Consider the following 21,610-nt stretch of genomic DNA (forward strand, 5'->3'; position numbering starts at 1 on the left):
TACACCAGGAGTATACCTTCCAAGACAGTCAAGGATTCCTCTTCAGTCAGTCTTCATCATTTGTGTCCTGGATTAGAGTTCCCTCACCACTAGGCTCTGAAGAAAGCTTGCTGGAAATGCCCTCTGATCACTTACCTGCAGAAATCTCATCTCCACTGGAAAATCTTATTCTAGATTTCTGGACAAGTTGCGCAAACTGCTTGGAATCAATAAGGACAAGGATCCTTGTACAAAAGCCTTTGGCATTCTCCAGATTTTTGAGACACTGATGGAACCAGCAGCCATTACAATCCATAATATCCTGTAAGAATTAATCTAGCATGTGGGGAGTATCTGATTTCCTTTATCACAGTTGCAAGGAAATTAGACCTCAAATATAGAGTGTAAAAATCCCTGGGGTATGAGAGCATAACTACCTCATCAGTCAGTCATAGTAGAATCAGTTCTTAAGAGCAAAGAAAACAATATTTTTTAATAATCCACCAAAGGATCCCAGATTACTAAACAATTTTGGTAAAAAGGTATTCCAGAGCTCAATGCTCAGTGCATGAATTTCTGATCACCAATTCTATCTAACTGATGCAAAAAACTAAAGCCTTTTCTTCCCAGTGAAGGTTACTTTGCATATGTGCAGCCACTCTTGGATGCTAAAGAGTGTATATGCCATCTTATTCGATCCATCTTATTCATCTACACATAACTTAGATATGAAATTCATTGCCAGAAGCTGTGGTAAAGGTAGCTAGCGCAACTGGGTTTAAAAAAGAAAAAGTTTGTCAAGTTCTTGAAGACCATAAACTGGGAAAAGTCACTATTTATCCATAGGCTAAATTCCCATCCACCCATCTCCCGGAAAACTTGACTACTTGGCTAGACTTAACTCTAAAATCGACTGAGAGGGCTCCCAAGGCAACACCTGCATGGGAATTCCCATCCATACTCAGTAGAGCAAACTCTCTGAGCTTAGAGTAGCGTCCATTTGGTGCCATTGGATGACATAGTTAATTCATCCTGCTGTCTACAGATAAGTTTACAGTAAGCAAACTTGCTTTTTTGCATTAGTTGAAGGGATTTGTTTTCTTTTTGTTTGCAGGTAATTGGAGGTTATCTTTCTGTAGGACCAAGCCTCTTAATTTTACTCCAGCTAAGAGACCACGTCGACAGGACTGGTGTGGAGAGCTATGTGAAAATGGCTCATTTTATTTTGGCACAAAGCATAATGTAAATAAAGGTTGCTTACAGGTTTGTATTTTTCTTTGTGTGATATTTTAAGCAATACAAATGTTAAGGTCTGTATTCAGCTGCTATCTGGCTGAGCTAGTTAGTCATATATATCCAGCTAACTTTAGGACAGGTCTCTGGCATGAACAGAGTTAGCCAGACAAGTTATAGAAACATAGAAATGACGGCAGAAGAAGACCAATCGGCCCATCCAGTTTGCCCAGCAAGCTTCACACTTTTTTTCTCATACTTATCTGTTTCTCTTAGCTCTTGGTAACCTTAGATTCTATTTCCCTTTCACCCCCACCATTAATGTAGAGAGCAGTGATGGAGCTGCATCCAAGTGAAATAACAAGCTTGCTTAGTTGGGTAAGCGGCAAGCATGGCTCTCTGCCGTTGAAGCAGAGAGCTATGCTGGATATGCATTGAAAGTGAATTATGCCTTGAAAGTCACATTAACTATCAACAAATATTGAATAAGCCTAATAATTGGTAATTGAATAAGCCTAATAATAATTCTGAATATTGGAGTTAGTTTGATAACTGGGAGGAGTTGAGCTATCCAGATAAGTTATGTCTCTGCTGAATGTGGACCTATGTATTTCATCTTTTTGCTTTATATTGTGATATCCTATTTTTCTTTAAAGAGTAGATTGATATGCTGGCAAGTGTTCAATTATTGCTTAACTTGTTTCACACAACATCCATTTTCTGAATATTAAACACAAACGGGCCGGATTTTAAAAGCCTTGCTCGCGTTAAATCCGGGCGGATTTACGCGAGCAGGGCCCTTGTGCCTGGGCGCGCTAGGTCCCCGGGGTTTGTTGGATGGGGGCATTTCGGGGGGCGGGGGACCCGATGACGTCTGCGTTTCGGGGTGGGGGCGCAGCGCCGGCCCGGGGCGTGGTCCAGCCTCCGGACCAGCCCCCGGGTCAGAGATGGCGCACCAGCGTCCGCTGGCGCACGTAGATTTACGTCTGCTTCTCGCAGGCGTAAATCTAACGGACAAAGGTAAGGGGGTTGTTGTAGATAGGGCGGGGGGGGGTGGGTTAGGTAGAGGAGGGAGGTGAGGGAGGGCGAAATGAGTTTCCTCTTCCTCCGAGGCCGCTCCGATTTCGGAGCGGCCTCGGAGGGAATGGAGGCAGGCTGCGTGGCTCGGCGCTGCCGGCTGCCCAAAATTGGCAGCCTTGCGCGCGCCGATCCAGGATTTTCGAGATACGTGCGGCTATGCGCGTATCTTATAAAAATCCAGCGTACTTTTGTTTGCGCCTGCTGCGCAAACAAAAGTACGCGATTGCGCTGTTTTTAAAAATCTACCCCAAGGGTTTGTTAGCACAGGTTTGAAACTGAGCAGTAGTGCCTGTCCGCAAGGCTTCAATCATATCTACTGTTGAATTCTTAATGATGATGCTACCTGGTCATGTTTCAAACCTGTACTAATTCAGCCTCTTTTGAATCTGTTAATATATGTTAAATATATTCTCTCAACATTTTTCTGATGACCAATTCCCTTTTTGGCTTTTGTTAAGATAAAGTGATAATGGATTAAGGAATGTCTCATAAAAGAACTAGATATTTTTTTTGTAAATTACCATATTTTTCGCTCCATAAGACGCACCTGACTATAAGACGCACCTAGGATTCAGAGGGGGAAAATAAAAAAAAAAATAAAATTTGTGCTAAACCGGCTCTGCGTCTGGGCGTCTTATGGAGCAAATTAGGGGAGTGCATAGCTTTTTCTTTCCTCCCCATTTTGTTTTCGGGTCTGGGGAGGGCCATTTCGGTCCACTCCCCAGATCAGAAAACTTTTCTTTCTCTGGGAACCCCTCCCCCCCAAAAAAATCCCAACCCTTTAATTAACAACCCCCACCCTCCTGATCCCCCCCCCCCCCCAAGACCTGCCGACTTAATTTACTACAACCCCCACCCTCCTGACCCCCCCCCAAGACCTGCCGACTTAATTTACTGCAACCCCCCACCCTCCTGACCCCCCCAAGACCTGCCAAACATCCCTGGTGGTCCAGCTGGGGTCCAGGAGCGGTCCGGGAACGATCTCCTGGGCGTGGGCCGTCGGCTGCCAGTAAACAAAATGGCGCCGACGGCCCTTTGCCCTCACTATGTCACTGAGACTGACCAATAGCAGCGGTCGGTCCCAGTGACATGGTGAGGGTAAAGGGCCGTCGGCGCCATTTTGTTTACTGGCAGCAGACGGCCCACGCCCAGGAGATCGTTTCCGGACCGCTCCTGGACCCCAGCTGGACCACCAGGGACGTTTGCCAGGTCTTGGGGGGGGTCAGGAGGGTGGGGGGTTGCAGTAAATTAAGTCGGCAGGTCTTGGGGGAGTCAGGAGGGTGGGGGGGTTTGTTAGATTTTTTTTTTTTTTTAATATTCGCTCCATAAGACGCACATACATTTTCCCCCCACTTTTGGGGGGAAAAAAGTGCGTCTTATGGAGCGAAAAATACGGTAGGTATTTTTAGAACAAATTAAGATGTTGAACACATCACAATTGCTGAATTAATATTAACAAGTCTAGTAAATTTTGAACAAAATTCAAGCAGTGCATATAACATTCTTTGAAAAAAGGTGAGTAGAACATATTTTCTGTTGATAAGCAAGCTGAATTAGCTGTTACATGTGGGTGATGTCATTCGGCAGCACTGAATAAAATTCTCTCCAAGCTAGTAAAACTTTGAGTTCTACTGAGCATGTGGAGGAGTCCTCATGAAGGCATTGCCTTGTGAAACTCTCTTCAGTCATACTTTGTCCGATCTGAAGCACAGTAAATAACCAGTGTCAAGTAAAAAATGAGGCAGCAATTAAACATCTTTTAACTCATTTATTTTTTGAAAATGAATAAATAAAAAGTCAAACTTGATTGGAAATAGCACTCAGAGAAGAAATAGATCTCAAGTATTTTATCAGTCCACAAAATTGGGGAATCCAATATAAATAAAGAAGAATAAAATACAAAGAAATCAGATGAATGCTAAGGGAGAATCGAAAAGCTATTTCAGTGCCCTAAGCCATGACAATCAGACTGATTGAAGGGGGAGCAGTATCTTGTCTGTGTCTATCATTGAGGAAAAAATTCAGTTGGAAGGGATAGAAGAAGACATATTTAATTCCCTGTTTAATACTTACAAGGAAAAAATAACCAAGCAATGCTCCCAAATTCATAACAGCAGGGTGCATTAACAGAAAACGTTTCCTTTTGGATTGGGTGACCTTAGCTACTTCTGGGAACTTATGTATTTTAAACCCTAAAAAGGGGATATCATTTTTTTTTTTTTAAACTTCAAAATAATCACGATCTAGGCAAAAGTGACTAACAAAGTTGAAGGTTGAATATCTTAATCTCTTGAATTTTCAAGAAAAGAAGAAAGATGTGAAGATTCTAGGAGATCAGCAGCGGGGTCCTCACGTCCTTGATTATTTTTTTTTATGTTTTTTTTTTATACCGACATTCATAAACAAACATCACATCTGTTGTCAGCTTAGTTATAAATGCCTTATTAAAAGCATTTAAAAACCAATCCGTAAAATAAATTTAATAAAGTAAAATTTTAACACATCTTAAAATTATAAAAGAAACAAATTAGCAGTAAAAATAAAGATTTAAAATAGTCTAAAGAAAAGCTTGCTGAAATAGCCATGTTTTGAGTATTCTCTTAAAGCTTTAATATCTGGCTCAAGTCGTAGATCTTGAGGCAGAGAGTTCCATAATAGTGACCAGCGATGGAAAGTGCTCTCTCATGTACTGTACCTGGTGGATCTCTGTGGGGTGTGAAAGTGTAATGAGGCAGTTAACCTTTCCATTTGTCATTATAGAGAGTTTTGTGAATCAGACAGGGCTTTAATTGGATGCGGTAGGTGATTGGTAACCAGTGTAAATAGTTTAAAATCTGTCTAATATGTTCTGTTCTTCTAGTGTTGGTTAAGATTCTGGCGGCTGAGTTCTGGAGAAGTTAGTGGTCTGACTGAAGAAGCGGGTAATCCTAGTAATAATGTTACAGTAGTCTCTTTGAAAAGATGAGGGCTTGTAAAACTGTTCTAATTGTTTATATAAAAGTGGCTTTAGTCTTCAGAACATTTAATTTGACATAGCCATCTTTAATTGTATTGTTTATCCAGCGTTTTAGACTTATTTGCAATCTAGCATCACTCCCAGGTCTTTAACTTCTAGTGTGACTGGATGTTTTTTACATTCTTTATATTTCCCCCTCAGTCTTTTTGTTTAATTTATTACAGATTATCAGAAATTCTGTTTTCTTTGGGTTCAATGTTAAACTCATTTGTGTTAAAATTGAATTATAGCGACGAGATAGATTTCCCAAAGTTTAATGTGATTCAAAAGACTTAGTAATTGAAATTAAAATTTGTACGTCGTCTGCATAAATAAAATGGGTTAATCCAGACCTACTAAAAACTTACATAAAGGCACCATATAAATATTAAAAAGAGTGGAAGATAATGAACCTTGTGGAACTCTGTGTTTTAGTATTAATTGTTCAGACTCTTTGTTATTTTTGACTTTAAAAGATTTATTTGATAGATATGAGTTGAACCACTGCAGTGTCTTATCTGCTAAACCTATTTCGCTTAACCTAGTTAATAATGTTATGATTTACTGTGTCGAATGCAGCCGATTATATCAAGTAATACCAACAAGTAAGTTTGACCATTGTCCAACCCTCTTAGAATTGTGTCTATAAGGGAAATCAGAGTTTGTTTTATAACATTTATGAAACCAAATTGCGAGGGGTACAGGATATTATGGTTTTCGATGTGTTCTGACAATTGTTTAATGACTTTTTCTAGTAATTGGAGAGGAATGGTAAGATGGAGATAGGTCTTAAATTCAACTGACCCTTCCAATTTATCTGGGGATTTTTTACAGTTGGTTTAACTATGGCACTTTTTAAGTGATCTGGAAATTTACCTTGTTCTAAGGATAAGTTGATATTAGCTAAGGGTTTTGCTATTATATTTGAAATTGTCTTTAGTATTTAGTATGATTACCTTTCTGACTCACTGGAGCGTAATAAGCTTTTGATATGGGAGATAGCAGACTTTAGTAATAGACAAACTTTCCATAAAATATATTTGCCTAACAGCTCTACAGGAGCAGACATCTTTTTAGGAAAATTAATAATCCTAATATTCATCTGGCTAACCATATTCTCAAGATTTTCCATCTTGTTTTGCAAATATAGGTGGCCAGAAGAGACTACATCAATGGTTTTCTACAAAGCTGTCTCCTTAATTTCCAAGTCAACTCTTGATGTAATATCAAGTAACTGAGAACATGAAGCTTGGACTGAGTTGGAGAGGTCTCATTGCTATGAAACAAACTGTGCAACCTGATTAGAGAGATTTGCAATAGCTTCCCAGATAACATCCAATATGGTATTTGTAGGCTTAATCAAAGGAGCAAACGGTACTTCAGAAGCAATCCCTTCCACAGGAATCAGAAAATTAAGCAGGTTCAGATTCGGTTCCCTGTGCATACCAGTCAGAAGAAACATGGCTCATCTCCAGTATTCGGGCACCTCCCGACTCTGCCTGTATAGTCGCTCTGTCATCTGAGCACGACGGGGAAAAAATGTTTACCGTTGGCAGCAGCAATGGGTGGCCAGGGTTGTGGAGGAATGCAGTGCATCTCTGGGGTTAAAGATGACTCCAGATCTGGGACAGCTGCCGGAAGACTACTGCTCAGCAAGCAGTCCAACGATGCATCAACAGAGGAAGAAAAGATCCAAGCCCCGGGAGATCTGCTTATCCGTCAGGCCGGTTGGAATGACACTGGTTGTTTACAACCGGATCCTTTTCATTTCTTTATTACGTTGCTGCCTTGGCAGCACCCACAACAGCATCTTTTAAGTGCTATAAAAAAACCATAAAAACCATCTGGAACATGTTGCTGAAGAAGAAAGGAGTTCATCAGGCTTTAAAAGCTGTAATTACGGTGTTTGGTACCTGACAGCCGAACTGCCCAGCCTGCGTTCATACATCCCCCATGGATTCAGTGCTCTAGAGCTGCAAGACTTGAAAGCTTTCAGTAGGACCAGAGCCATAGTAAATATTCCTCATAGAGCTCCTTGTAGCTGTGCAGCCTGTCAGACATCCCCTATAGCTCAAAAACTTGCCTTTGGGTTAAGCGATTGTGAGCTGGCATCAAAGCAACATTGTTCTGAAGAAAAGCCACATCATTAAAGAAACAAAAAGTGGTTGCAAACAGCGCTGGCCATGCCTTCGACACATGCCAGACCAATGCAGGGACCCTCTAAGTGCCTACATGGTACATGAAAGCAACCGAGCTATAATGTGCTGCTGCACAGGGCTTTGAAATAGCCAGATCATGATGCATTGAAGTTTGCATCGAGAGCATCAACAGGGCATCTCCAGATCCTGGAAGCTTCCACTCCTGAGGTGATTCCGGTGGGTTCCTCCCTCAGTTGAGATCCTTAGACTGAAAGCCTATCACCCCCCCCCCCCCCCCGAAAAAAACAAGCAGTTGAAGGATGAGGCTGGCTTTTGCTCTCTTCCCCCTCCATAGCTGGACACCCAGTTGTGCTCTTCGCCAGGGAGGGCTGAGCACAGGTTAAAAAAAAAAAAAAAAAAAGTAGGAAGGAGTTAATTCCTTTGTTTCTACCTTACTGGGCCTTCTCCCCTTGGGGTGAGTGGTTGGTGTCTTTTCCTCTCACTTCTCTGGGGAGGTTAATGAAGTGCAGTGGTGGTGCAGGCTTGGTGGGTTGAGCAGCCTTTGGCTAGGCCCCGCTCCCAGGCTTGGTCTTGTCGAGTCACATGGTAAGCGATGACAGCCTTTTTGCATGCTTTCTTGTGCACTGGTTCACCGCATGGTAGTGAAGTGACCGCATGTTCATGTGCATCTGCTTCTGTGACCAAGGACACAACCTGTATTACTGTGCGCGTACTGCTGAACACATACTTAAGCGCACGCCCAGTGCGTAATTGGGTACATACTGAGCGTGTACTGGGTGTGTATTTGGGCACGTATCTTTGAGTGTGCAAGAAAAGCAAGGCAGTATGGCATCAGTGGCAAAGGTGTCTAAGCATTTAGCAATCTATGCTGCTTGTCACATAAGGGCAATACAGCCAGGGGTTTCTGCAAGTCTGTGTCAGTGCTGCTTAGAGGCTCGATGTGATTTGCCTCCTACTGACTTTGCTGACACTGGTCCTTCCTCTCAGTCAGGGGGAACTGAAACAGAAGACAGCACAATGAGGGTGTCCCCTTCTTTAGTAGCCTCTGACAGTCTCTTCAGGAGATGTTCAGAGGATGTCAGATTGGGGCCTATGGGACATGGTATGGACCCTTCTTCCTTTTTTTCCTGGGGTGGAACTTTTCCAGGGATTACAGTCCTTTCTTCAGGGATGCCTGATGGAGTCAGCAATGCCTTTGAAATCAGGGTCACATATTGGGGAGGGGGGCCCAGTTGTCAGCTACTACGTGCAAGTGCTGTGGTGCAGTGGTCCCTGACAATATTTGGGAGGATGTGGGTAAGGATGACACTGACTATGATTTGGATTTCTATCCTTTGGAAGACTGGGAAATTCCCCTGGATTTAGAGCCACATAAAACTCTGCTCTATTTCTTTCATAGAGACGAGTTGCCGAGTCTGTTGTCCCAAACTCTGAAGATGCTTGATGTGACTGGAACTGACCCTACAGGTACATAAGAACATAAGAAATTGCCATGCTGGGTCAGACCAAGGGTCCATCAAGGGTACACAAAAGAAGGACCTCATTTTGGTCATTCTACGCAAAGGGTCATGTTTTTCCCCTCCTGGATGCAATTCCAGAGTTAATCTTGAAATTAGCACTTCAGAAGTGAATCTTTAGGGGGGGTCGTGCCTTGGCGAATCTGTATCCCTTGGTTCTAGCAGCAAGGGAACAGTTGCATTTTCCGAAGGTGGATGCCGTGGTGTATTCTGACCAAATGAACCATCATTCTGGTAGAAATAGGGGCAGCTCTGAAGGATGCTCAGGTTTGGAAAATTGAAGCTATCCTTAAGCAGGCCTTTGAGGGCATGGTGATTAAATTTGCAAATTACTTCTTGTTGCTTCCTGATGGCTCAAGCTACTCTGCGTCTCAAGAGACTGATGGAGCAGGCTTGAATTGCAGAGCAGTGATGGAACTAGGAGCTGCCGCCTTAGCTGATTCCGGGTGATTATCTTGTTCGCACAACCGCCAGAGGAGTGGCTTCCATGTTAGTGGTTCTGTTTTAATGTAAACCGGCATGATTTGTATTTTATACAAGAATGTCGGTATATAAAAATTAAAAATAAATAAATAAATAGGCATCAGCTGTGGTTGTGAAATTGGTCGGCGGACACAATTCTGAAGTCCAGTCTCATGAGGTTGCCCTTTATGGACTTTTATTTGGCAGTGAGTTGGAGAAAATGGCAAATGGGGGAATCCTAGGTCTCATTTGCCAGAGGATAAGCCTGCATCATATTCTTTTGGGGCATGAGGCCACACTAAAAACTACAAGCATTTTTGTCCCTGAAGGGGGAGTGACTTAGAGGTCTCCATCTTTTGGTAGATCTCATTCCTTTCAGCCGAGAAAGCCTTGGAAGAACGTAGGCTCCAGCAGCAGAGCACCTCAAACATAATGAAGGTGTGCGGAGTCATTTGTTGGGACAGGAGATAGGTGAGTGTCTGTCTCTCTTTTTTTTTTTTTTTAATCAGAGGTGGGTCCACATCACGTTGGACTAATGGGTCCTGGAGGTAATAAGAGACAGCTATGATCTAGAGTTCCTTCACATTCCTCTGGATGCCTTTAAAGTCTCTCCTTACAACTCTTTACAGAAGAAGGTGGCAGTGGAGGCTACCCTGAGAAGCTGTTGGACTTGAAGGCCTAATTCCTGTTCTCAAATCGCAAGCAACTACTGGCTACTATTCCATTAATTTTGTTGTACCTAAGAAGGAGGGAACCTTTCAGCCCATCCTGGATCTCAAAGGGGGTCAATCGACATTTTGCAAATTACTCATTTCTGTATGGAAACCTCATGTTCGGTGCTAATGGTGATGTAATCAGGGGAATTTCTCACATCTCTGGATCTGACTGAAGCATATCTATGTTTTCCCATTTGCCAAGAACATAAACTGATCATGTGATTTGCCATTCTGGGGCAACATTATCAGTTTCAGGTGCTGCCCTTCTGGCTTGCCATTGTGCCCAGGATCTTCTCTAAGGTTATGGTGGTGGTAGCGATTGTCTCTGTAGAAGGACAGCATCCTGGTTCATCTGTATCTGGATGACTGGTTGCTTTGGGCTGAGTGTGTGGAAGAGTCTTCTGCAAGATTTAGGTTGGGGTGGTGAATTTGGCCAAGATGCACTTACAGCTATCTTAACCACTGGAGTATCTTGGCATTCGTTTCAATACAAATCAGGGCAGAGTGTTTCTGCTCAAGAGTTTCATTCAGAAGCTGATTGTGCAAGTTCATATCCTGAGTAGGACTATTCTCCCAACAGTTTGGTCTTATTTTCAGGTATTGGGTTTGATGGCAACCACCCTGGAGGTGGTTTCATGGGCAAGGGCACACATACGGCCTCTTCAGCGCATGCTGCTCTCCCAGTAGAGTCTGCAGTCTTAGGATTACATGGTGAGACTTCACTTGCCAGTGGAAGTAAGTGTCCACTTGCAGTGGTGATTGCAATCGGATCATCTCAGGAATGGAGTTTCCTTGGAAATGCCGGAATTCCTGGTGCTCACGACAGATGTGAGCTTACAGAGTTGGGGCGCTCACTGTCAGGAGTTGCTGGTGCAAGGTTGCTGGAATGCTGAGGAGAGTCAGTCAATTGGAAGCACGTGCAGTTCGGCTGGTGTACTTGAGATTTACCAAGTGTCTAGAGGCTCGGGCAGTCAGAATAATGCTGACAATGCGACAACTGTGGCTTACATCAATCATCAGAGAGGAACCAAAAGCCAACAAGTGTCTAAGGAGATAGATAAGCTCCTGCTATGGGCAGAGCAACATTTTCTAGACACATTCACTTCACATTGCCTGAAAGGACAGTGTAAGGGCTGACTTTCTCAGAAGACAGTCTGGATCCAGGAGAGTGGGAGTGGGTGGATGAGGCTTTCCAACTCATAGTTGTGTACTGGGATCTCCTGTTCATGGATTTGCTGGTGACCGCAGCCAACACACAAGTTCCAAGGTTCTTCAGTCACAGAAGGGATCCAAAAGCCCTGGGGATCGATGCTAGTTTTCAAGCATGGCCATGGGGAAGAGTAATATATGCCTTTCCGCCATGGCCACTAATAGGCAGGATTGTATGAAGGATTGCAAGCCACACCAAAACTGTGTGCTTCTGGTGGCTCCGGATTGGCCCCGGAGGCTGTAGCATGCCAATCTACAGAGGCTACTGGTGGCAGCTGCCCTGGAAGGATATTTTGCAGAAGGAACCTTTCTTCATGACGATCCAGGTCTATTTTTGCCTGGACGATTGGGCTCAGGAAGATGCTGACTGGACTGTGTGCAGCCTCTCGCCCTGTTTAGGAATAGCTTTGGTACATCCCACTTGTGTGGATTGGCCTGCCTGAGTGCAGAGGAAGGAGAAGTGAATCCATGACCCACCATTGGCTGCTGTCTTGCTTTTAGTTCGTCCTTTAAGTACAGACAACAGTCTTGTATTATTACTCTTTGGAGGACTGATAAGTGGCACACCCAGCCTCTTAGTTTAGTGCATATTGGTTTCTTTAGCCTATGAAACACAGTGAAGTGTGATCTATTCTTATGAAAATTTGGCTCAGTCTAATGAACCTTAACGTCCACTGAGAAATATTTATTGTTTTTGCATTATTGTACTATTTTGTTTTATTTATATTCTGTAAGTTTTAATCATGTAAACTGCTGATAGTTTCCTACAGAAGGACAGTATATAAATATCTGTATATTAATATACTACATACAGGGTCTGCCTATGCAGCACTATGCTGCCCATCCCCTGTTGGAACCAGCCAGTGATGTCCTGCAATCTTCCTCCTCCTGTCACAAGAACGCTCCTTGTGGCACAAATACTGGTTCAAGGGGTCTGTTTCAAGACACTGGACTCAATTTGTTAAATTACTCCAATTGCTTCTAACAAACCAGCAACTCTGCAGTTGGAGAAAGATGCACCCTCTTTCACTCTAGGGCAGAAAACACAGCAATCTATAGAACAGGTTGCAGACATAGTAACCACCTTTTTCAAATCCCTTTCCAAAAACCCAGGGTTTTTTTTCAGCTCGTGTTCTCAACTTTGTCACTTCTTTCTCAAGGCTGCAGCGGCAGCAATCCATACCACCTGTTACACAGACCTCAGGTCCTGCTCAACATGAGTCATCCTCTTCAATAATAGTGGAGTCATCTTGTTCAGGTAGGAGAGAGCCCCTTTTTCTCTCTGCTGCCCCTTCCAGAGGAATCATCAGCATCTCAGTCTTTGCAGCATTCATGGCCTAGCCAAAGATCTCTACATGATTCAGAAGATGGCTTGACGGGCATCTCCTCAGATCATCCACCATAGCTACCTGAGCACATTTTCCCGCTTGAGGACCTTCTTCCCCCCTAATCCCACAATAGCTTGCTTTTGTCCCCTGACAAACACCTCCCCAACCTTGCTCTCTCCTCTTGCCCCCAGTTCCTTCTACTTAATACCTCACTCACACCTCCACAATGCATGCACTACCTTCACCTACATAATTTTCTCCCAATTCCACTCATCAGTGTCAGTTACCTACCTAGCCATCACCTAAAAATGTGACCTTGCAAGACCTAGGGTCTCTTTGTGCTCCATGGCTGCCTGTACTTATATTCACCCAAAGAGCAAGAAGAGGGATAGAGGTGCTGCCATACCCTCATTTAGTGAATGACCGGAATTGGCAGAGGTAGCAGCAGGAACAAGGGAGGGAGGTAATGCTGGCTAAAAGGTTTCACTGTTGCTGTGCCTGTTGCCATGGCCCCTGTGGGCCCCCACCCCACTTCAGATGCCTGCCAATTCTGGTGAAAATCAATTTAAACTGAAATTAAAGTCCCTAGTGATGGTGTAGGTTGATTGATGTGAATGTATAGAATGCTCTTGGGAGTAGGTGGTTGTGTTCAGGGGTATGAGTCAATGTGCACACACTCCCTTTCCTTTCCCTTCCCTTCCCTTCCCTTGTCTTTGTGTATGTGTGTGAGAGAGGTAGTAGGGTGGTGTGTATAACAAACTCTTATTGAATACTAGTAAAACATCTGTGTTGTTGATTCACCGTCCTCATTCTCAACCTGCTTTTGATACTATTTCTTTTGAGAATTTTTCTTTTTCTCTATCTAAACCAATTAGGAGCTTAGGAATCTTGATTGATTCAACTCTTTCATTCAGAGCACAGATTAGATCTGTTGTGAAATTGGGTTTTTTCAAACTGAGACTTTTAGCAGGATTAAGACATCTTTTGTATGAAACTGATTTTTTGATGGTCGTACGGGCTATAATCTTTCCTCATCTTGACTATTGTAATAGTCTCTATATTGGTTTCCTAAAAATTCAATTCGTTCGCTTCAACTTCTGATGAATTCAGCAGCCAGGCTAGTGTCATCTTCTAAACGGCGTGATCATATCACACCAGTTTTAAGCCGACTTCAATGGCTCCCTATGGCAGAACGTATAATCTTTAAGATAGGTATGACCATCTTTAAATTACGTGCGGCCTCTTCTGATTTTTGGTTTAACGCCCTTCTTCGAATTCATAAGCCAGCCAGAGCACTAAGGTCCTCACAACTTGATTTACTTGAAGTTCCATCAGTAAAACTAGCCCGTTTACATTACACAAGAGAAACTTCCTTCTCAATAGCGGCTCCTAATTGCTGGAACATGATTCCTTTTGATGTACGATCTATCGAGGATGTCAAAAAATTCAAAGCTATGTTCAAAGATTATTTGCTGAAGCGTGTTTATAATTATTAACAATATACCTGTTTAAGTCAGCGTATATTGCAACTAACGTTTGACAATTTTTCATGAGCCAGTCTTTACGAAGTTGTTTATATGTAGTTGTTTTTTTGTGTTAGTTTTTATTATGTATGTAAATTTTTGTATATCGCTTAGACCTAACAGTGTAAAGCGATCAATAAATTTTATAAATGAAATGAAATGAAAATGAGATGCAACTGTGTATGTGTGGAGGAGGGTTGGTGGTGGAAGGTGTGAGATGTGTGAAAGGAGATTGATATGTTGGATGCTGAATGTGTGGGGGCATTGGTGATGGTGTGGGTGACTAATGCAGAATGTGTTTGGATGGGTTCCTGTGTGATGAGTCGTGATATGTTGGATGTCTGTATGTGGTATGTTGGTGCTATGTTTGAGTCATATGTGTTGAATAGGTTCCTTTGTATGTGTGTGTGTGTGGGGGGGTGATGTGTGTTTACGGGGGTGTGTGTTGAGGGAGTGGCAGATGATTTTGTGTGTAGGATGCATATGGGAGGGGTGTGTTTTTGTGTGTGGGATGAGACTAAGGCTAGATGGTAATGTGCATGGGCATATGTATATGGAGTATAGGGATCATGTTAGCATTCCTGTCTTTTTCCCTCCCTCCTCTCCTATTAACTGGTCTACATCAGTTTTGCTGACTACAAGATAACATGTGATCTTTATGTATTTTAGTGTACTGAATCCAAAAATCAAGTTTCCTCCAGTCACGTCTGGTTTTTCCCACAAAACGGTCTACTCATAAATTCTCTTATAGCAATAATGTAATATTATTATTTAGATATGCTGAATATTCTATCTGTATAACCAATAGGAAGACTGCTTATTAAACAGTTTAAAACTTCTGATGTCAGCATTTTATGGTTATATAAGCAACGTGAAAACAGACGGTAGCATTCAGTCTTTCAAGAGGCTTAGTCGCAGCAAATTTAACTGTTAAATCTGTTTTTGTTGAATATGTCATCCAACACTCGAATAGTTCGTGGATGGTGCCGGAATGATCCTGATATATTCTGTTACATTTGTGGTTGTTTCACAACACCCAAACAAAGGACAAATGTATCTGACTTTGTATGAAAAGCTTATCATGCATATTTCAGGGTTAAACTGGGTGACCAGGACAAACCTTGGGCACCACATAAAGCGTGCAGGACATGTGTTGAAAATCTGAGAAAGTGGACTAAAGGTCAGAGAAAATCTCAGCTTTTGGAGTTCCAATGGTGTGGTGAGAGCCCCAAAACCATGTTGATGACTGCTACTTCTGCATTGTAATTATTACAGGCATGAACACACAGACAAAATCTTCAATCCAGTACCCAAATCTCCCCTCAGCTATAAGACCGGTTGCTCACTGCGACAAAGTCCCTGTACCTATCTTCAGTACTTTGGAAGTTAAGACTATGAATTCTATCATTCCAATTTTTCCAAAGACTCAGACAATGAAGATTTCGTGGCCTCAGAAGTTCATGCCAGAATGTGCCAGCCATTCACTCAAGCTGAGTTGAATGACCTGGTACGAGATCTTGATCTGCCGAAGTCGTCAGCAGAGTTACTGGGTTCAAGGCTTAAAGGAAAAGAACCTGTTGGCTCCCAATACCACATTTATATATCGTAACAGAGAAAGATCTTCTGAAATATTTCCATATGGATGAGGAGCTTGTATACCGCATTGACGTCAAAGGACTTATTGAGTCAATGTGATGTGATACTTATGAGGCGTTTTATTGACCGTTCAAAGAGAAGTCTAAAGTGTGTGTTGCTTCACAATGTCAGTAAATTAGCTTCCATTCCTATTGCTCACCCGATTAAATATTTTATTTATTTATTTAAAATTTTTATATACCGGCATTCGTGTTGCAAACACATCATGCCGGTTTACATATAACAGGGGTGTACAAAGAACAGTTGAATAACCTATTAGTGTGGAAGGAAGCAGTTACAAATAACAAGGTAATAGAACTGGGAGAAGAGAAGGGAGAGGATAACATTAGATAGAGGATGTGGATGTTCCTACAGGAACAATCCATAAACTGCTATTATGGTAATTAATAAGCAGTAGTAACTTGTGATCTATCTAATGCAAATAGTTGTATCGCTGCCTTTTAACTTTACTCTCTTATACTTGTATATTCACCCAGTTACCCCCTACCCTGTTCTTTGTAATTTCCTTTCTTCTCAGTTTTTTTGTAAACCGACATGATGTGTCCTACGAATGCCGGTATAAAAAAGTTTTTAAATAAATAAATAAATAAATAAATAATGTTTGAGTACTTGTGACTTGGATTAGCCACTGTTGGAAATAGGATACTGGACTTGATGGACCCTTGGCCTGTCCCATTATGGCATTTCTTATGTTCATTCTCTGTGCTTCAGATAGTGTGGGGGAAGGGAGGAAGTGATTTTAGGGTTGAGGCGAGGGAGGCTTATAGATAAGGATTAAATATGGAGGGAAGATTTGGGATAGGATGCGGGAGAAGTAAAATGAGGGAAAATTGGGGAAGATCATGGAAGAGAAACAAGATTAGGGATAGGGAAAGAAAAAGGGAATTTCTGGGATCTATGCAGGCACACAGTCTTTTCTTTCTCTCACACACACTTTTTCTTTTCTGTACCTTCATGCTCCCCATCCCAGGTGTCCATATACACACATCCATCTACCCTCCTACCTTATCTTTCCCACACACCTTGATCCCCAGCACCTCTCTTTCATACAACTCTTCCATCATTTCTCCTCACAGTCTGAGTACAGGAGGAGGAGAGCAGAGTGCCCTGTCACCTATTCATCATCCTCTGCCACCTGGGGCCTGATTGCTGCTTTGAACTGCACAGAATACTGTACTGCTGCACATTCAAAATAGGCTGAAGAGAACTTTCATAAAACATAAGAGAACCCAAAAATAAATTATATCAAATGATTGGCCCCTTCTCCACAGTCACACTGATCTTCTCCCATTATCTTGCCTGTTTTAGCACAGAATCTTGAATGAGACTTCTTCAGTGGACTGCAAAGATTAAGTCCTTCTCCTTAAGAGTGCCTTTATCATGAGACTGAAAGCAGCCAACTTCACAGGATGCAAGAATTTCTTTGGTGTGCTGGAAAGCATGTGGGAGCAAGATTAGCATCATTAAGTGGAAGCCAGAAGGAAAACTTCTATGGTTGGAGGCACTTTCACAACCTGGCAGTTCCTTTATAAGTGCTTATCTCTCAATCACCAATTCTCCCAGCTTAACACTGCAACTTTGTCCTGCTGCTGCTGGCAGCTCCCTTGAAGCTCATTCAGGCACTCCCCTGGTTTAGACAAGGATGCCCTCTTATTGCCACTGCTCTTTGTACTTCCTTTGGCTAATTTAAGGACTCACCCCAGTATTTTTGGGATATGTAGATAGCTTTTCTTAGGGTCTAGTCAGATGAATCCAGAACCATTGGTTTATGCACGTCTACCAGCAGATAGAGATGGAGCAAAGCTGACAAAATGTGAAGCAATCCCCAGTGACATCAGCCTGCCAGTATTCTCCTTCTCCAACAGATAGTGGATGTGCATCTCCTTACTAGGGATTGCTTCAAATTTTAGGAGAAATAAAAGGAAACGTAATTCACCCTGCTCTCCTGAGGTGATACCAAATGGTCTCTCCCCCAGTTGAGAATTACTGAGGTGAAATCCGTGGTTCCTCAGATGAGTGCCTTATTCCAGTAGCTGATTTTTCTTAACTGGTATAGACTTAGCTATTAAAACAGCTGAAAGGCAGCGGGTGCAGGAAACTGAGCACAGTAGTGATTGTATATGCCCTCTGCTCCCACAGCCGGAGACTGTCTCTGTACTCAGCCAGGAAAGGCTGAGCTCAGGTAAGGGTGGTTTGTAAGGCTTCCCCCTTTTTCCAGTCTCCATGCTCTATGCGCAGTTCCAACATTCGTTCCCGCTACCGAGGGAGGTTAAAGGATATGGGCAGTCTGGAGGGTTGAGCAGCCCATGTGGGCTGGGCCCCGCTATTAGGCTTTTCTCTGTGCGCTGCATGGTAGGCCACAGTGTAGTGTGTTCTGGTTTTTTTTTGTGCACCTTTTCCTGTGCGTTAGGCTGTCCTCTTCAGGACTGTCAGTGCATGCAAGTGTGTCTGGCTGTGCGTCCAGGTTGTGTGCCCAGTTTTTGGATGCTTAGTTGGATGCCTGCTTGGGCGTCCAGGTGATAATGGTTTCCGTGTTATGCATACACTTGCCTGTGTGCTCAATTTGGGCCGTATTGGTTGTGCGCTTAAGTTTGGGATGTCTAGCCTTGGGACTGCTAAATTTTGGACGCATATATTTTACAGCATGAATTCAGCTGGACGCACACCTGTTAAGTGTACTGACAGATTGGCGCCTAAGTGTCTTTCCCTGTGCTGCCTGTTATATTCAGGCATCTCAGTCTGGCATGCTGTCTAACTTGTGCCAGTGGTGCTTAAAAGCTCAGGGAGAATTATCATCTTTTGACTTTACTAATCCTTGTTCTTCCCAGCCTGATGACGACCTGGGTAAAGACATGAGGAAACAACAAAGAAGAGATGCCCAAGGGTCTTTTCCAAATCTTTAATTAGTGGAGGCATTTTTAACTAATTACATACGTCTCCACTAATTAAAGATTTGGAAAAGACCCTTGGGCATCTCTTCTTTGTTGTTTCCTCATGGCGTTGTTTGCCTACCTTGCTGTTTTCTGGGCCTGGGTAAAGACATGTCAGGAGGGGCGATTGATCTTGGAACTCCCTTAACCGGTTCGTCAGTGGGGGAAGGTAGCTTGGTGGGCACAGCACAGGCTGCTTCTGGGTTTGGCATGGATCTTTCTTGCCTTTTCTTGGGTAGAATTTTTTTTTCAAGTATTTTAATCACTACTTCAAGTGCATTCCTCAGCCCCGTCTAATCCTGCCAGGTCAGTCATAGGTGGTGACCTCTTACTTGCCTGGTACTACTGTTAAGCGCCAAAGTACACCTAGATCGGCAGCAGGCCTTCCCGATAGGAATCCAGATGGCATGGATGATGAGGCTGATCCCGACTCTCTGGAGGAGGGAAAATTTCCTCCGGGACTGGATCCGTATAGGACTGTGTTCCAGTTCTTCCATACAGATGAGCTACTGGCTTTGATTTCCCAGACATTAAAGATGCTGGGAGTACCTGGGACAGATTCCATGTCTGAGCCAAATAAAAATCCCATTTTGGTTTCTTTGCATAAAGCCTCTCTGGTTTTTTTTTTTGTTTTTGTTTGTTTGTTATTTTTCCCTGTTATGGAGGCCATTGAAGAATGGATGGATATTGAATGGGGCTCCCCAGAGACTAATTTCAAAGGAGGTTGGTTTTTGGAAGGCCTGTTCCTCCTGAATCCAGTGGTGAGAGAGCATTTGCATTTTCTGAAAGTGGATGTGTTTGTATGTGCTGTCTCCAAGCAGATGACTATCCCTGTGAAGGGAGGGAGTGGCCTTGAATGCATGATAGGATTGAGGCCATCCTTAAGCAAGCATTTGAAACAGTGGTGATAAACCTGCAGATAGCTTCTTGTTGTTCCCTGGTGGCTTGCTCTTGTTTACGTCTCTTTCAGGAGGTCGATGAATCTGGAGTGAATTCCAGGGCAGTTATGGAACCATCAGCCGCCTTTCTGGCAGATGTGGGCTGTGATTTGTTCCATACCTCAGGCAGAGAGGTGGCTTCAGTTATAGCTGAGAAATTGGTTGGCTAAGCATGCAAAATTACCCTTTAAAGGCTCGCTCTTGTTTGGGAGTGAGTTGGAGAAACTAGTCAGTAAGTGGGGCGACTTCCACATTCCTCGGTTGCCAGAGGATAAGCAGATGCTGTGCTCTGTTGGCATGAGGTCTTGCCAGGAAATGCAAGCGTTTGACCTTACTGAGGAGTGACCTTTCAAAGGACTCCATCTTTGGTACGTCTCAGTTCTTTTATCCTGGACAGGGCTCGGGTAGTAGAACCTCTTGAGCCTTGCAATGAAGGTTTCTTGCAATGAAGGTTTGCTGAGCCCCCGCCCCTTCCCAGGAACAGGAGATAGGGAGGGTGCCTTTTTTTTTTTTTTTTTTTTTCCCAAGAGCTGGGTCGAAATCACATCATAGTGGGGTTCGAAAAAGGTCGGGATGGGTTCCAGGATATAAAATTTTGTACTATGGTATTATATGCTCTGAAGGTAGAAGTGAATGGGTATCAGAATTTCAAATAGATGGTTAGGCTTCTTTTATATCACACTGATATTCCCACACCAGGAACTTCAATCCAGGGACCCCACAGTGTAATGTCCATAATATAAATATTGATCCACTGGTCATCTATGTCAAACCCACCATGATTCATACATTTTTATGAAATTAGCTTTTTTTTGTTTTGTATATTTATTTGTAGGACTGACCATAACAGGCTTGCAACAATGCCAAAGCTCCTGTAATTGGATAGTCCACTTCATTTTTATTTTCCACAAACTTTTAAAATCTTTTTTCCAATAGTCCACAGACTGTCCCAAAAATTCAATAGATTTTTTGATCTTCTAAAGAGCAACACCAAACATCAGTACTTATCTTGTCATCAAATATCAATCCATCACCTCCTGAGCACCATCTGCCTCAGGAGATAACTTCTTATATCTGCTCAAAAATTCTTCAATTTCAAGCAGGACCAGTTCAATTATACTTCAGTCTGTCTTCAATATTATTAACAGTGCAACCCTTTATATATTTCTTCAAAACATGGCAAGGGGGAGGAGAAACTATTATGGCCCACCCAAACGGAAATGACGTCTCTTCGACACACTAGTTCTCAATTCAGTATCCCATACAATGGTAATCCTGTATCCCACACTGTAGAACCAGTTCCCAACTCTGTATCTACTTTTAATTTTCAACTCCTCTTTCATATGGAACGATTCCTCCACAGTCTTCAATCAAGTCCTCAGCCTAAGGAATACCAATTTATAACTTCATTGAAACCCAGAGGATGAATCTAATCCAACACAAAAATCCAAAAATGTTCATGTTTATTCAACAAGCACTGAATATCACCCCCCTCTGCTCAGTTCATGGATCTTTTCTTACACACTCCATTTTAAATCACAAAACGCATGAGCCTGTTGTAGACAATGAGAAGCTAATGGAACTGTCAGTTTTTTGGTCTTAATACAGCTTTTATGTTCTCTAAGTTGTGTGCGGATTTTTCTTTTCATCCAACCCACATAAATTCAATTACAAGGACATTGAAAAGGTCAATCTATGTGATTCAGAGTCACAGGATGTCACCGTATTTAAACTCACAACCCAAATGATGCCAATGTGACCCTGTCACGGCTTGAGGTCACATGACACATTCACTGCAAACCAAATGTCCCTTCACTGATTGTCCATTGTAGACCTAAAAACGGAATGTACCATTATATCGCGGATATTTTGGCCTCTCGTGTAT

The 21,610-nt window shown here is 42.7% G+C and overlaps 1 protein-coding gene across 4 annotated transcripts in view; it reads left to right on the forward strand.

Annotated features, from left to right (window-relative positions):
- Positions 1 to 21,610, forward strand: part of CMAS (cytidine monophosphate N-acetylneuraminic acid synthetase) — a 312,311-nt gene that overhangs the window by 104,191 nt on the left and 186,510 nt on the right. For all 4 annotated transcript variants that reach the window (XM_029600159.1, XM_029600157.1, XM_029600158.1 and 1 more), the window contains one exon: positions 1,094 to 1,242. In XM_029600159.1, coding sequence (XP_029456019.1) covers positions 1,094 to 1,242 — 149 coding nt within the window. The remainder of the gene's footprint in view (positions 1 to 1,093; positions 1,243 to 21,610) is intronic.

The sequence above is a fragment of the Rhinatrema bivittatum genome, chromosome 4, assembly GCF_901001135.1.
Source record: "Rhinatrema bivittatum chromosome 4, aRhiBiv1.1, whole genome shotgun sequence".
Lineage (NCBI taxonomy): Eukaryota > Metazoa > Chordata > Amphibia > Gymnophiona > Rhinatrematidae > Rhinatrema > Rhinatrema bivittatum.